At 40.7% G+C, this 12,749-nt stretch overlaps 1 protein-coding gene across 2 annotated transcripts in view; it reads left to right on the top strand.

Moving 5' to 3' along the window:
* The window catches only part of IQGAP2 (IQ motif containing GTPase activating protein 2), a 267,942-nt gene that overhangs the window by 38,252 nt on the left and 216,941 nt on the right, over nt 1-12,749 (top strand). For both annotated transcript variants that reach the window (XM_070571602.1, XM_070571603.1), the window contains exon 2: nt 5,151-5,250. In XM_070571602.1, the coding sequence (XP_070427703.1) occupies nt 5,151-5,250 (100 nt within the window). The remainder of the gene's footprint in view (nt 1-5,150; nt 5,251-12,749) is intronic.

Below are 12,749 nucleotides of genomic sequence, written 5' to 3'. Positions count from 1 at the left end.
CTTTTATCCCAACGCTGCCCTGGCCCCAGTTTTAGGGTCTTAGAATCAATTGTCTTCCTTCTAGTGCTTTTGTTGGGGGTATTCATACTATTTCCCATAGCCATTCCTGAAGGTCAGCGAGTGGGGAGATAACCATTCAGGTGTGCCCTCCCAGGTAAAACCTGGTCCCGGCTCTTAGAAGATGGTTCAATACACGTTTGAATTGAATTAAATAACCCAAGAGATATTCAGGGCTCCTTACAGGAATAATGATGTGTATATAAATGCTAACCTGTCGCATGTTTCCGTGAAGTGGTGATTCACCGCATATTCCTAATCTGCTTTCCCCTAAAAGCACATGCCTTAAGTGATACCATTTTATGAAACAGAGATTCTCAACCCTGGTTTTTGTGATTCTTGCTGACTCTCTCTCCAGTATATTTCTGCCTATCTAAGCGTCCTGCCATTATGCCAAACTTTCAATCGTTTGTAATAAACACTTCATGAGGGATCTTGTGTGTCATACTTGTCGCTTTGTGTCCAGTCCCTAGAACAGATTGGCACAAAGCAGCCACTCAAATATTTGTTGAATGAATGAATGAATGTTAGTACAAAGGAGATGGTGGCCATGGTGTCTCTGTGTGAAGGGAGCAAAAGAGTAGCCGAAATTAACCAGTGACCGTGCCAACTCCTTAATGAATGAGGTCAATCTTGGGCTATTTTTACATTGGATTTTGTGGGTGTTGGGAAATGGACTCCTTAAGTTTCCTTCTGTCTCTAACTTATACTTCTGTTTTGAAACCACCTCTACCAACCCACTCTCATTTGGCTCCTTAAGCCTCTGAATGAGGCGTATAATGTGATCTCCACAGAATATTATGCTTTAAAATACCATCTTTTAGCCAGTGTCAGCTAACGTTACAAAGGGCGTTTTGCAAGTTGCTGATACTTCAGGAAGCTGTTCTTCACAATGTCCTCAAGTTTCTTAGGGTTCAAGGCAGCAAGTAAAGATAAACTTTAGAAAAAATTGCAGTTTCATCAAGTTGCTTTAAAATAAAAGCAATTCGGAAGAGATTTAAATGACCCACCCGTGAGTTTGGAGGTGACACGTGTCTCCCCGGTTCATTCAGATTTAGCAGCAGCGTGGCACTGGGCAAAGATCAGGGGCTGTGGCACTGAGGGACCTCAGTTCCAGCCCTGGCTCTACCATTGACCGGGTGAATACCCACAGGCAGTCTCTTTCCCTCACGTGACCGGTTTCCACATTTGTGAGAAGGAGATAATGCCTATCTCTCAGGGTGATTATGGGAACCACACAATGACACGGAAAAGTGCTTTATGGACGGTAAAGTCATGCTTAAGTGAATTCCTTTATAGCGCCCTGATGGCTTTTAAATGACAGCGTTATTATCCATGCCAATGGCTCGTATCAGAAGCTGCTACTTGGTAAAAGTTGAGTAATGCAGAAATATATGCAGGTGACCTCTATGGCCCAGAAGGATCTGCTTTGGTGTGATTAAGACATTCTCACACTCATAACCTTGGCTTTCACTTTGACAACAGGTCATGAAGGAAGGAAGTTGAGACTGAAGTCTGTGTGGTTGGAAGGGCAGTGGCCAGGTGTATGGTCCAGAGGGCCAGGTCAGAAGGGAAGGCCGGAATGTGTAAAAGGAAGCCCCATGAGGGTGAACAGTTCTTGTTCTGTTCACTGCCCATTCCCGGAGCTCTCACTTATGCCCAGCCCATAGAATCTAGGAACTGAATGTTTGTTGAGTGAAGCCTGTGGAATGGTACTGTATTTGCTCCATCAATGAACACACCTTTATTTTATTCAGTGTAAATAGGCAAATAAAACTACCCCACATAGACATGTTAGGGCACTTTTATTAATCTCTCCTGATAAAATATTACTTGTTCATCAAATGTTTTTTATGGAGCATGCAGCCCTTGCAGGGAAGTGTGCTGGACACCATGAGGACACAAATATGTCTCCTAGGAGTTTACTGTTAAAGCAGCAGCACAGGAGGTACCAGAAGAGAGGACGTTTTGAGCAGGAACAATCGGGAAGACTTTGGGAAGGAAATGGCCCTTGAGTTGAGCCTTAAACCTAGGTAGAATTCCATCAGCTGTGGCCAGTGTGTTGCAATGGAATTTAAAACTTTACGTGTGTGTGGGGGTGGTGCGGTGGGAGAGGCTCAAATGTTACGTCAGATCTTCTCTTTGGACAGGATGGTGTCAGAGTTTGAGAGCCCCTCAGGAGCTCTCCTGGGCTGGTGGAGTCTTGCGTGGCTTGTGGAGGCAGTGGTGGGGCAGAGGCCCAGGGACCAAGTGCTGCTGGGGTTCTGCCTCCTCCTGGGTGGGTTGGTTGAGGCTGGAAGGAAGCAGCAGCCAAGAAGGAAGGTGGTGGTGAGAATGCCTCTTTTTTAAATGTGAGCCCTGTGCTCACACTTACAAATTGGGGAGGGTAGAGTGAGCACGTAGCTTCTCACTAGGAGTTTCCTATTGTTTTCAAGCTTTACCGTGTGTCAGAAGGTACCATAAGATGAAAATATCCTGTCAGAAATGGGAGGCGGTCTTTAGACTGAAATGGAAATGAGGAATTGGAAGTCAGGGGGTGTCCTGGGGATTAACCGTTAGGAACAATGGAGATGGAAGATTAGGGGATGATATGTGAGCCTGCCAGGTATCTTCTAAGAAACCCTGCATAAGAAAATTATAATTTGCGAGGTATATTCATTATGGGATGCTGCTTAGAACACTGAGTGAAGAGTCACAGGAAGGTAATTTTTCAGCAAATATTTGAGTGTTCTCTGTGTGCAAGGAGCCATGATAGATGTGAGAGAAATGGAAAGATGAATGAAGAGTCCTTTCCTCTAAGGAATCCCCGGTTTGGAGAGGGAGACATGCCTGAGTTACAGCGGGGGCTTCTGTGGTGAGTGACAAAAACGTGAACCAAAGTGCTGAGGAGAGCGGATGGATTCTGACCTTGAGATCCACAAAATTTTGCTTCAGAATATGTCAAAGATGTCACACAGGAAGTGGGAGCATGGCTTTGCAGGCAGGAAGGAGGTAGAGAACAAAAGCACTCAAGCCTAAGAGGTAGTGGTGTGGTCCTGGAACATGGCGGGCGCTGCCCAGAAGGGTGACTAAAAGAAAGACTTCATGTAGAGAGGAGAGGGAAAGTGTTCTAGAACTTTGTTCTTGTGAATGGAGTCTATCAAAGGTTTTGAGAGGGAGAATACCTTCAGTAGGACTATGTATTAGACTATGTATTATGCGTCTGGTGGCAGTGAGAGAATGGGTGGAGGGGTGGCTGCTGGGAGGGTGTTTGAGGGCTGTTGTGGGAGTCCACGGGAGAGATGCTGAGGGCCTGGAATTGTGCACTGGAGGTGCTGAGGAGGGTTGTTCAAGAGCTTTGTACTTTTCCTAAACCTGAGAGCTCTCTTCTAAAGTTTAGGTCTGATTCAGTTTATTAGCAAAAAGAAGATGCTTTGACCAATTACAAGTCCATATTGACCCCTGCTGGTGTCATTGGGATGAAGTCTCCGTGTTTTAAGGAATGGAGCCACAGTGGAAAATTGGGAGGGGTGGGGAGAGGATGGGATGTGTGTGGAAGCTCCTCTCCCTGGCCTGTCCTGGTGCTCTTCCATATCCCACCTCTCTCTCCTGCTGGTTCCTATTCTTCTCCTCCTTAAACAGAGAAGCTCTTCCATACCTTTCTTGTTTTCTCCATCCCATCCAAATATTTCTAGCTCTAATGTTTCTGCTCTTCACTCGGGCAAATGACCTCTCAGCCTGCTTTGTCAGCTGTAAAGTGGGATAAATTACCTGCCTCATAGAATGATGAGACTTAAATGAGACACTGCATAGAAAGCACTGCTGAAGGCCCTGAAACAAAGTAAGTGCTCAGTAAATAAGCATCTAGTAGTATTTATGTGCTTATGGTCTTCTGCCGTATTTTATATTGATGTAAATTTAATCTCTTTTTTCTTTTGCGTTCTTGGAGAGTTTGGTATTATTTTTAGATATTAAGTGTTTAGCACCATGCTTGATCCAGTAAGAGTTCAAAATTTGATCTTAATTCCTTTTGTGTGCCAAGATGATATTTTGGATTCCTCATCAGTAGGGTATGGGATTGGCCTTTCTTAGGGGTGATGGTGACCTTCACGTCCTTATCGCTTCTGCTTGGGACCAGGGGTCCCGTTTATGAAATGGCTGACTGGAGCTGGAAGCTGGGGAATGAGAAAGCAGATACTAACATTCTTGCCCCTGTGACCCTGCCACCGGTGCACAGTGGCTTCATTAGATGGGTAACCTAACAAACTCGAGACCAAACTGATTTTATAGCCGTCAGAATTAAAGTTCAGAATCAAAGAAGGAAAAGGGGTCCTTTTGCTGAGGAAGGAGTGTAGTCAATTAGGCAGACAGCTAAGAGTTGCTGGTGTGACAGTGGACGTTGTTGGGTGCTGTTGAGACCACAGGCAGAGGAAGTGCAGTCAGGAAATGGGGAGGCTGTGTTCTCTACAGAACAGCAGGGCCGAAGTGGACATCGATAAACCAGGTTTGTGCTGGAATAAAGAGTGTGGGCTTGAAAACTCTGCTCAATTTCTGTCTCCATTACGTTTTTCTTTGGATACCTGTTGACCAGGAAGGTTAGTCTTATAATGGCCAAGAAATAAGCGGAGGAAGAATTTTAGGGAATTTGGCATCTGTAAAATAGGATTTGGGTTGGATGAGAGGCTTAATTCCCTCTAGCAGTGGGAAAACACAAGTCCCTGTAGACTCTTTGTTCAACCCTAGAATTTTCAGGATGGTCCAAGCCGAGCCACTGGACCAATTCTCCAAACTTGTTAAGGAAAGATGTGAGCAGACCATGCTCTAATTGATTTGAGGCTGTCTAAATCGGGGCATCGTGTCTATGAAATCTGATTGCTATTCTCATTCTATTATTTAGTAATTTCAACCCATGCTTTAGGATTGCATTGTTTTCTAGAAATAGTATAATATTTAAAATCCAAAGGCAAATCTGTTTCTATGCTTGATGTTTCAGTAGCCCTGTCTGTCAGTGGTCAGTGTTGATCTGCAGATGAGTTTTTATAGTTGATTGTCTCAGGTGTTTGTGTGATGAACACTGCCCTTGCAAGTAATATGATGTTATCCTCTATTTCTAGCTATTGTGGACGATGAAAGGCTCTCTGCAGAGGAGATGGATGAGAGGAGGCGGCAGAACATTGCTTATGAATATTTGTGCCACCTAGAGGAAGCCAAAAGGTAAGACCCAGACTTAGTCTATTTGTGCACCTTTTCTTGGAGATAAGCTTTGGGATACTATACATGTTTTGAGGGGGAAGATTAGCCCTGAGCTAACATCCACTGCCAATCCTCCTCTTTTTACTGAGGAAGATTGGCCCTAAACTAACATCCGTGCCCATCTTCCTGTATTTTGTATGTGGACGCCTGCCACAGCATGGCTTGATAAGCAGTGGGTAGGTCTGTGCCTGGGGTCCGAACCAGCAAACCCCAGGTCGCTGAAGAGGAGTGCGTGAACTTAACCGCTAAGCCACTGGGCAGGCCCCTGGGGGTCCTATGCTTTTAATAACTCGTTTGCAGTCTTGTTGGCAGCAGGGTAACGGGAGAAGAACCACCATATTTGTTGAAATGGTCAGGCAGAATTAAGAAACCACAGCCAAGGGCAAGGCTCTAGAGAGGCCACTGTTCCGTCTTCTTCCTCAGAGCCTCCCCGGGAATCTCTGGGCAAATTGAGATTTATTTCAAATTCCTCATCTCATTGGCTTGGATGCAAGAGAGCAGCAAAGGCTTAAATTAACCTCCTTTTCCCCTAGAGCTTCTCAGATCTTTTCCACACCCCCACCAATGATTATCCATGCCCAGTAGGACGACAGCATCTTGGACTGAAGTCCATGGGTCACTCTGCTGGAGGGCAGGTTTATGGCAGCAATCTCCTTAACCCGGGGGTGTGTGACCCTTAGGATATGTTGTCTCTAAGATCACACTGACTCTTTGAGACTTTTTAAATCATAAGTAGATGTTGGATTCTGCAAGGAGAAAGTGAAGATAAAGAATTTGCACTTTCGCCTCTGCATCAGAGGAACCAGAAGAACTTTGTCCTTTGCTGGGTGAATACTGCAGAGCCCGTATGCCATGAGTTAGATTCTGACTTAATGCTTTGTGCTGTGATTGAGCAACATATTGTTCCATGGACAGATGCTATGTTCCAGCTCTCTCATCTATATAGAAAATGCACGTTGAGTTAATCATCATTGGTGTTAATTATCTCTGATCACTGATAAATAGCTGTCTACAGAGCCAGAAGAATGAGATTTTAAATCAGTGTTTTGTATAAGAACATTCAGTGACGTGTGCTAATTTGGCCTCAAAATTGCTTAAAAGAGGATTTCCCAGGGTTGTTTAATATTTTAACAGTGTCCTGTAACTCTAAGCTCTAAAGTTAAGTTTTAAAGGTTATATAACATATCTGTGGCATCTACAGTTAGGTCGCAGGTCACCAAGGGCTTGCTATTAGTCTCAGATTATTAGAAACAAGCTTTTACTCAGGTTGTTGCTAAAAAAAAGTTAGATAAGGAGAGTGATTTGTAGACATTCAAAATAAACAGGCTTTCAATGAAAAAGTTTGAGGAGAATTAGTGGAAACTTCCTCCTGACACATACTTTCCATTCCAAGTTTTTCCTTCTGTTTTTGATAAGTGGGAAGCAGTGTTACCCAGAGGAGAAGGTGTGGTTGGAATCCCACACTGCATTTCCTGGGTCCAGCTCCACCACTTATGAGCTGTGTGACCTTGGGTGGGTCATCTAACCTGTGGGAACTTCAGTTTTGTCTCCTCTGTAATGAGATGATAAAGGTGTTACCACCACCTGCCCTACTTACTTTATGGGTTTTTTTTTTTTTCCTGACAAGCAACTAAAATCAAGAGGGTTTAAGTGTTCCATAAACTATAGTGCCAGTCAGGTGTATGGTGATAGCAGAAGCATAGTTTTGTCCTGAATGTATCAAAGTGGTATCAGTATAGCTTGAAAGCTTGTCATCTCAGTATTTTCAAAATTCTGTAATTGAATTTTGTTTTAGAAAAGTCAACATAACAATTAGCCCAGGTTCTTTGAAGGAAGCTTCCTTAGGAATAATTTCATTGAAAGAATAGACTATAAAATATACAGTTTTTCCTCTAAGGTGATTTTCATAAAGTTATTTTACAAGAAGAGGTTAGATGTGATATGTGTTTATGAATCTTTTATTATAATCTGAGCACTTTTTGTGACTTTCAGGGAAGCTGATTTTTGGTCATGGAGTATGTAAAAATTATGTGGCTTTTCATAGTCTTTGTGCCTCTTTTTTTTTTCTTTCCAGAGTGAGAACTGGAAGGATATCTAGTTTGTATGTCCTGTAATTCAGAATTTGTAAAAATTCAGAATTGCAGTAGTCCACCATATCTTTAACTTTGGTTTTATTAATTTCAGGATTCTATGATAATATCAGATTGTTTAAAAGTTCCTTTATTCAGAGGAATAACACTACCAACATTATAGAAATAAAAAAGATGATGGGGGAATACTATGAACAATTATATGCTAACAAATTAGATACCCTAGATGAAATGGACACATTCCTGGAAAGACACAAACTGCCAAAACTGACTCAAGAAGAAATAAAAAATCAGAATAGACTTATAACAAGAAAAAAGATCAATTTAGTAATCAAAAAAACTTCCCACTCTTCCAAAAATACACAAGAGGAGGGAACACTTCCCAATTCATTCATTCTCTTGAGACCAGAATTATTCTGATACCAAAATCAGACAAAGATACTGCCAGAAAACTATAAGCCAATATCCCTTATGAATACAAATATAACATTCTTTTAGCAAAGCACTAGCAAACTGAGTCCAGTGACATATAAAAAAGATTATATACCATCAAGTATCCCAGGAATACAAACTTAGTTTAACCCAAAAATCAATCAAGACAATTCAATGGGGGACAAAATAGCCTTTTCAACAAAGGATGCTGAGATAACTGGATATACACATGCATAAAATGGATTTGGTCCCCTTCCTCATACCGTATACCAAAATTATCTTAAAATGGATGATTAACCTTATGTGAGAAAAAGTACTATAAATCTCTTAGAAGAAAACATAGGAGTAAATCTCTGTGATCTTGAGTTAGGCAATGGTTTCTGAGATTTGACACTAAAAACACAAGCAAAGGAAAGAAAAATAGATAAATTAGACATCATAAACAATAAACCTTTTTGATTCAAAGGATTCCGTCCAGAAAGACAATCCATGGAATGGCAGGAAATAATTGCAAATCACTTATCTGATAAGAGACTTGTATCTAGAAAAATAACTCTTAGAACAACAGAAAAAGTAAAATAGCCTAGTTTTAAAATGGGAAAATGTTCTGAATAGTCGTTTCTCCCAATAAGATATTTGAGTGGACAAAAAGAATAGGATAGGATGCTTAACATCAGTCATTAGGGAAATGCAAATCAAAACCACAATGAGATACCACTTCATACTAGGATAGCTATAATAAAAAAGACTAACAATAACAAGTGTTTGCAAGGATGTAGAGACATTGAAATTCTCATACATTGCTGGTTGGATTGTAAAATGGTGCAGCTACTGTGTAAACCAGTCTGGCAGCTCTCCAAAACATTAAATACAGAGTTACCATATGATCCAGCAATTCCACCACCAAGGGTATACCCAAGGAAATTGAAAGCCTATGTCCACCCAAAAACCTGCACACAGATGTTCACTGAAGCATTATTCATAAGAGCAAAAAGTAGAAACAACTCAAATGTCCATCTACTGATGAACGGATAAACAATGTGGTATATCCATACAATGAAACATTATTCAACTATAAGAAATATTAGCAAATTGAATCCAGCAATGTGTAAAAAGAACCATACAAATCACAACCAAGTGGGGTTTGCCCCAGGTCTGCAAGTCTGGTCCAACATTTGAAAATCAGTGAATGTAATCCATCAAATCAATAGGCTAAATAAGAACAGTCACATGATCATATCAACAGATGCAGAAAAGGCATTTGATAAAATCTACTACCCATTCATGATAAAAATTCTTAGAAAACTAGGAATAGAGGGGAACATCCTCAACTTGAGAAAGACTACAAAATACCAACAGCTAACTCATACTTAGTGGTGAGCAACTAGAAGCTTTCCCACTAAGATCAGGTACAAACCAAAGATGTCCCCTCTCACCACTCCTTTACAATGTTATACTGGAAGTTCTAGCTACTGCAATAAGACAAGGAAAGGAAATAAAAGGTAGACGTGGAAAGGAAGACAAACAGTCTTTGTTCGAAGATGACATGATTGACTATGTACAAAATCTGAAAGAATGAAAAAATGAAAAACCTCCTGGAATTAATATGCAATTATAGCAAGCTCTCAGGATACAAGGTTAATATACAAAAGTCAATTGCTCTCCTAAATACCAATAACAATAAGTGGAACTTGAAATTAAAAACACAATGCCATTTATATTAGCAGTCAAAAAATGAAATACTTAGGTATAAATCTAACACACTATGTACAAGATCTATATGAGGAAAACTACAAAACTTTGGACAAAATCAAAGAAGAACTAAATAAATGGAGAGAGATTCCATGTTCATGGATAGGAAGAGTCAATACTGTCAAGGTGTCATTTTTTCCCAACTTGATCTATAGATTCAGTGCAAAATGCCAGAAAGTTATTTTATGGATATCAACAAACTGATTTTAAAGTTTATATGGAAAGGCAAAAGACCCAGAGTAGCCAACCCAATGTTAAAGGAGAAGAACGAAGTTGGAGGACTGATGTTACCCAACTTCAAACTTAATATAAAGCTACAGAAATCAAGACAGTGTGGTTTTGGTAAAAGAATAAAGAAATAGATCAATGCAACAGAAGAGAGAGCCCATAAATAGGCTCCCATAAGTATAGCCACCTCATCTTTGATAAAAGAGCAAAGCAATACAATGGAACAAAGACAGTCTCTTCAACAAGTGGTGCTGAAACAACTGGACATCTATATTCAAACAGATGAATCTAGACAGAGACCTTACACCCTTCACAAAAATTAACTCAATGGGTCAGACCTACATGCAAGACACAAAACTATAAAACTCCTAGAAGACAACAAAGGAGAAAACTAGATGAACTTGAATATGGTAATGGCTTTTAAAATATGGCACCAGTGGCATCCATGAAAGAATTGATAAGCTGAACTTCATTGAAATGAAAAATTTCTGCTCCACAAAAGACCATGTCAAGAGAATGAGAAGACAGGAGACTATCTTCTCCCACAGACTGGGAGATAATATTTGCAAAAGACACACTGACTAAAGGACTGTTAACCAAAATATATAAAGAACACTTAAAACTCAATGATAAGAAAACAACCTGATTAAAAAATGGGCCAGAAACCTTAAGAGACACCTCACCAAAGAAGATATACAGATGGCATGTAAACATAGGAAAAGATGCTCGACATCATATGTCATTAGGGAAATGCAAAATAAAACATCAATCAGATACCATTACGCACCAATCAGAATGGCTGAAATCTGGAACAGAGGCAACACCAAGTGCAGATGAGGATGTGGAGCAACAGGAACTCTCTCATTACTTGTGGAAATGCAAAATAGTACAGTCACTTTGGAAGACAGTTGGCAGTTTCTTACAAAACTAAACATACTCTTACCATATGATCCCACAATTGTGCTCCTTCTATTTACCCAACAGAGTGAAGGCTTATGTCCACACAAAAAGCTGCACAGGTATATTAATAGAAGCTTTTTTCATAGTAGCCAAAACTTGGAAGCAACCGAGATGTTCCTCAGTAGGCAAGTGCAATAAACTGTGGTACATCCAGATGATGGAATATTATTCAGCACTAAAAAGAAATGAGCTCTCTAGCCATGAAAAGACATGAAGGAACCTTAAATGCACTTTACGAAGTGAAAGAAGTGAATCTGAAAAGGCTACATGCTGCATGATTCCAACCAAATGACATTCTGAATAAGGCAAGACTATGGAGACAGTAAAAACCTCAGTGGTTGGGGGAGAAGGGTGAATGGCGAAGCACGGAGGATTTTTAAGGAAGTGGAAATACTCGTTATGATACCACAATGATAGAAAAATGTCATTATACATTTTTCCAAACCCATAGACTATGTAACACCAAGAGTGAACTGCAATGTAAACTGTGGACTTTGGGTGGTTATGATGTGTCAATGTAGGTTCATCAGTTATAATAAATGTACCACTCTGGTGGGGGATGTTGATAATGGGAGAGACTGCGCATGTGGGGGGGCAGAGAGTATATGGGAAATCTCTGTATCATCTCCTCAATTTTGCTGTGAACATAAAATGGCTCTAAAGTCAAAAAACAAACAATGAAGTACTGATACTTATTACAACATGGATGAACCATGAAAATATGCTGATTGACAGAAGCCAAACACAGAAGGTCACATATTGTATGATTCCTTTTATATGAAATGTCCATAGGCAAATCCATAGAGACAGATTAGTAGATCAGTGGTTGCCGAGCGCTGTGGGGCTGGGGGAGTGGGGAGTGGCTGCTAATGGGTATGAGTTTCCTTTTGCAGGAACAAAATTGTTCTAAAATTGATTGTGGTGATGATTGCAGAACTCTGAGTGTAGTAAAAACGACTGAATTGTACACTTTAAAAGAGAGAATTGTATGGTATATAGATTCTATCTCATTAAAACTGTTTCTAAAGTTCCTTTGATCAGACTGGCTTGGAGAGGTTCTTAGTAAAGCTGTTAAGTAAGGTGAAATGGTATTTAGCAGATAAAGTGCATATAGGAGATACTCCTAAGACACGTGAGGTGTCTAAACACTATTATTTTACAGATTTTTTTTGAGCATCCACTGTGTGCAAACAGGTACAGTAGGGTCACTTTGGGAAAGGGAGATCAAGCAACTAATAATGCTGTGCTCAAGAAAGCTCACTATTTGGCTGAAACTTTTACTCACAAGTTTAAGATTCTTTCCTTATGTTTGCTCTGTTAATCTCTCTGTATGTATGTGCATGAGTATCTCCCCATGTCCAGCCCACTTCCTCCTAAGTCTCTCTCCTGTAACGACCTCTGTATCCCACCACCGGTCTACTGAAGTCTTCCAGCATCTCTTGCTCCATGACTGCCGTGGTCTCTAAGTGGTTTCCCTACTCCTCTGGCTCCTTTCAATTCTTTGTCTGTATTGTAGTCGGATGAATCTTTGCAAAACTCTGATCTGTTGTGACCAATCCTGTTTAAAACCTTCCAGTGGTTTCTCGTACTCTCAGGGTAGAGACCAAACTCCTCTTGAGGTCCTCCTAGGCTCTGCTGAGTCCAGTCCTTGCAGCCTCTCTGTTCCATATTGTGCCCTGTTCCCTCTTGCTCTGTATTCCAGCCATTTGACCCCTTTTCATTTCCATGTTCCCTCCTACACAGGACCTTTGCATGTGCTGTTCCCTTTTCCTGTTCTTTATCTAGTCAGATTCTACTTATTCTTCAGATCATGGCTCACTTTTTCAGAGTCCCTCTCTGGCATCCCCATCTAGGTCAAACACCCCTATTATAAGGTTTTATGACATCGCATCCATCACATATTTGAATGAATTACTTAATGCCCGGCATTGACTTACTATCATTTGTTGCGAGTGAGGATTGATTGTACTCTTTTCTGTGTGTTTTGGTTCTCCTGGG

This window comes from Equus przewalskii, chromosome 13 (genome assembly GCF_037783145.1).
Source record: "Equus przewalskii isolate Varuska chromosome 13, EquPr2, whole genome shotgun sequence".
In the NCBI taxonomy this organism is placed as follows: domain Eukaryota; kingdom Metazoa; phylum Chordata; class Mammalia; order Perissodactyla; family Equidae; genus Equus; species Equus przewalskii.
The sequence above is the reverse complement of the archived record's forward strand: the minus strand, read 5'-3'. Positions and strand labels throughout refer to the sequence as shown.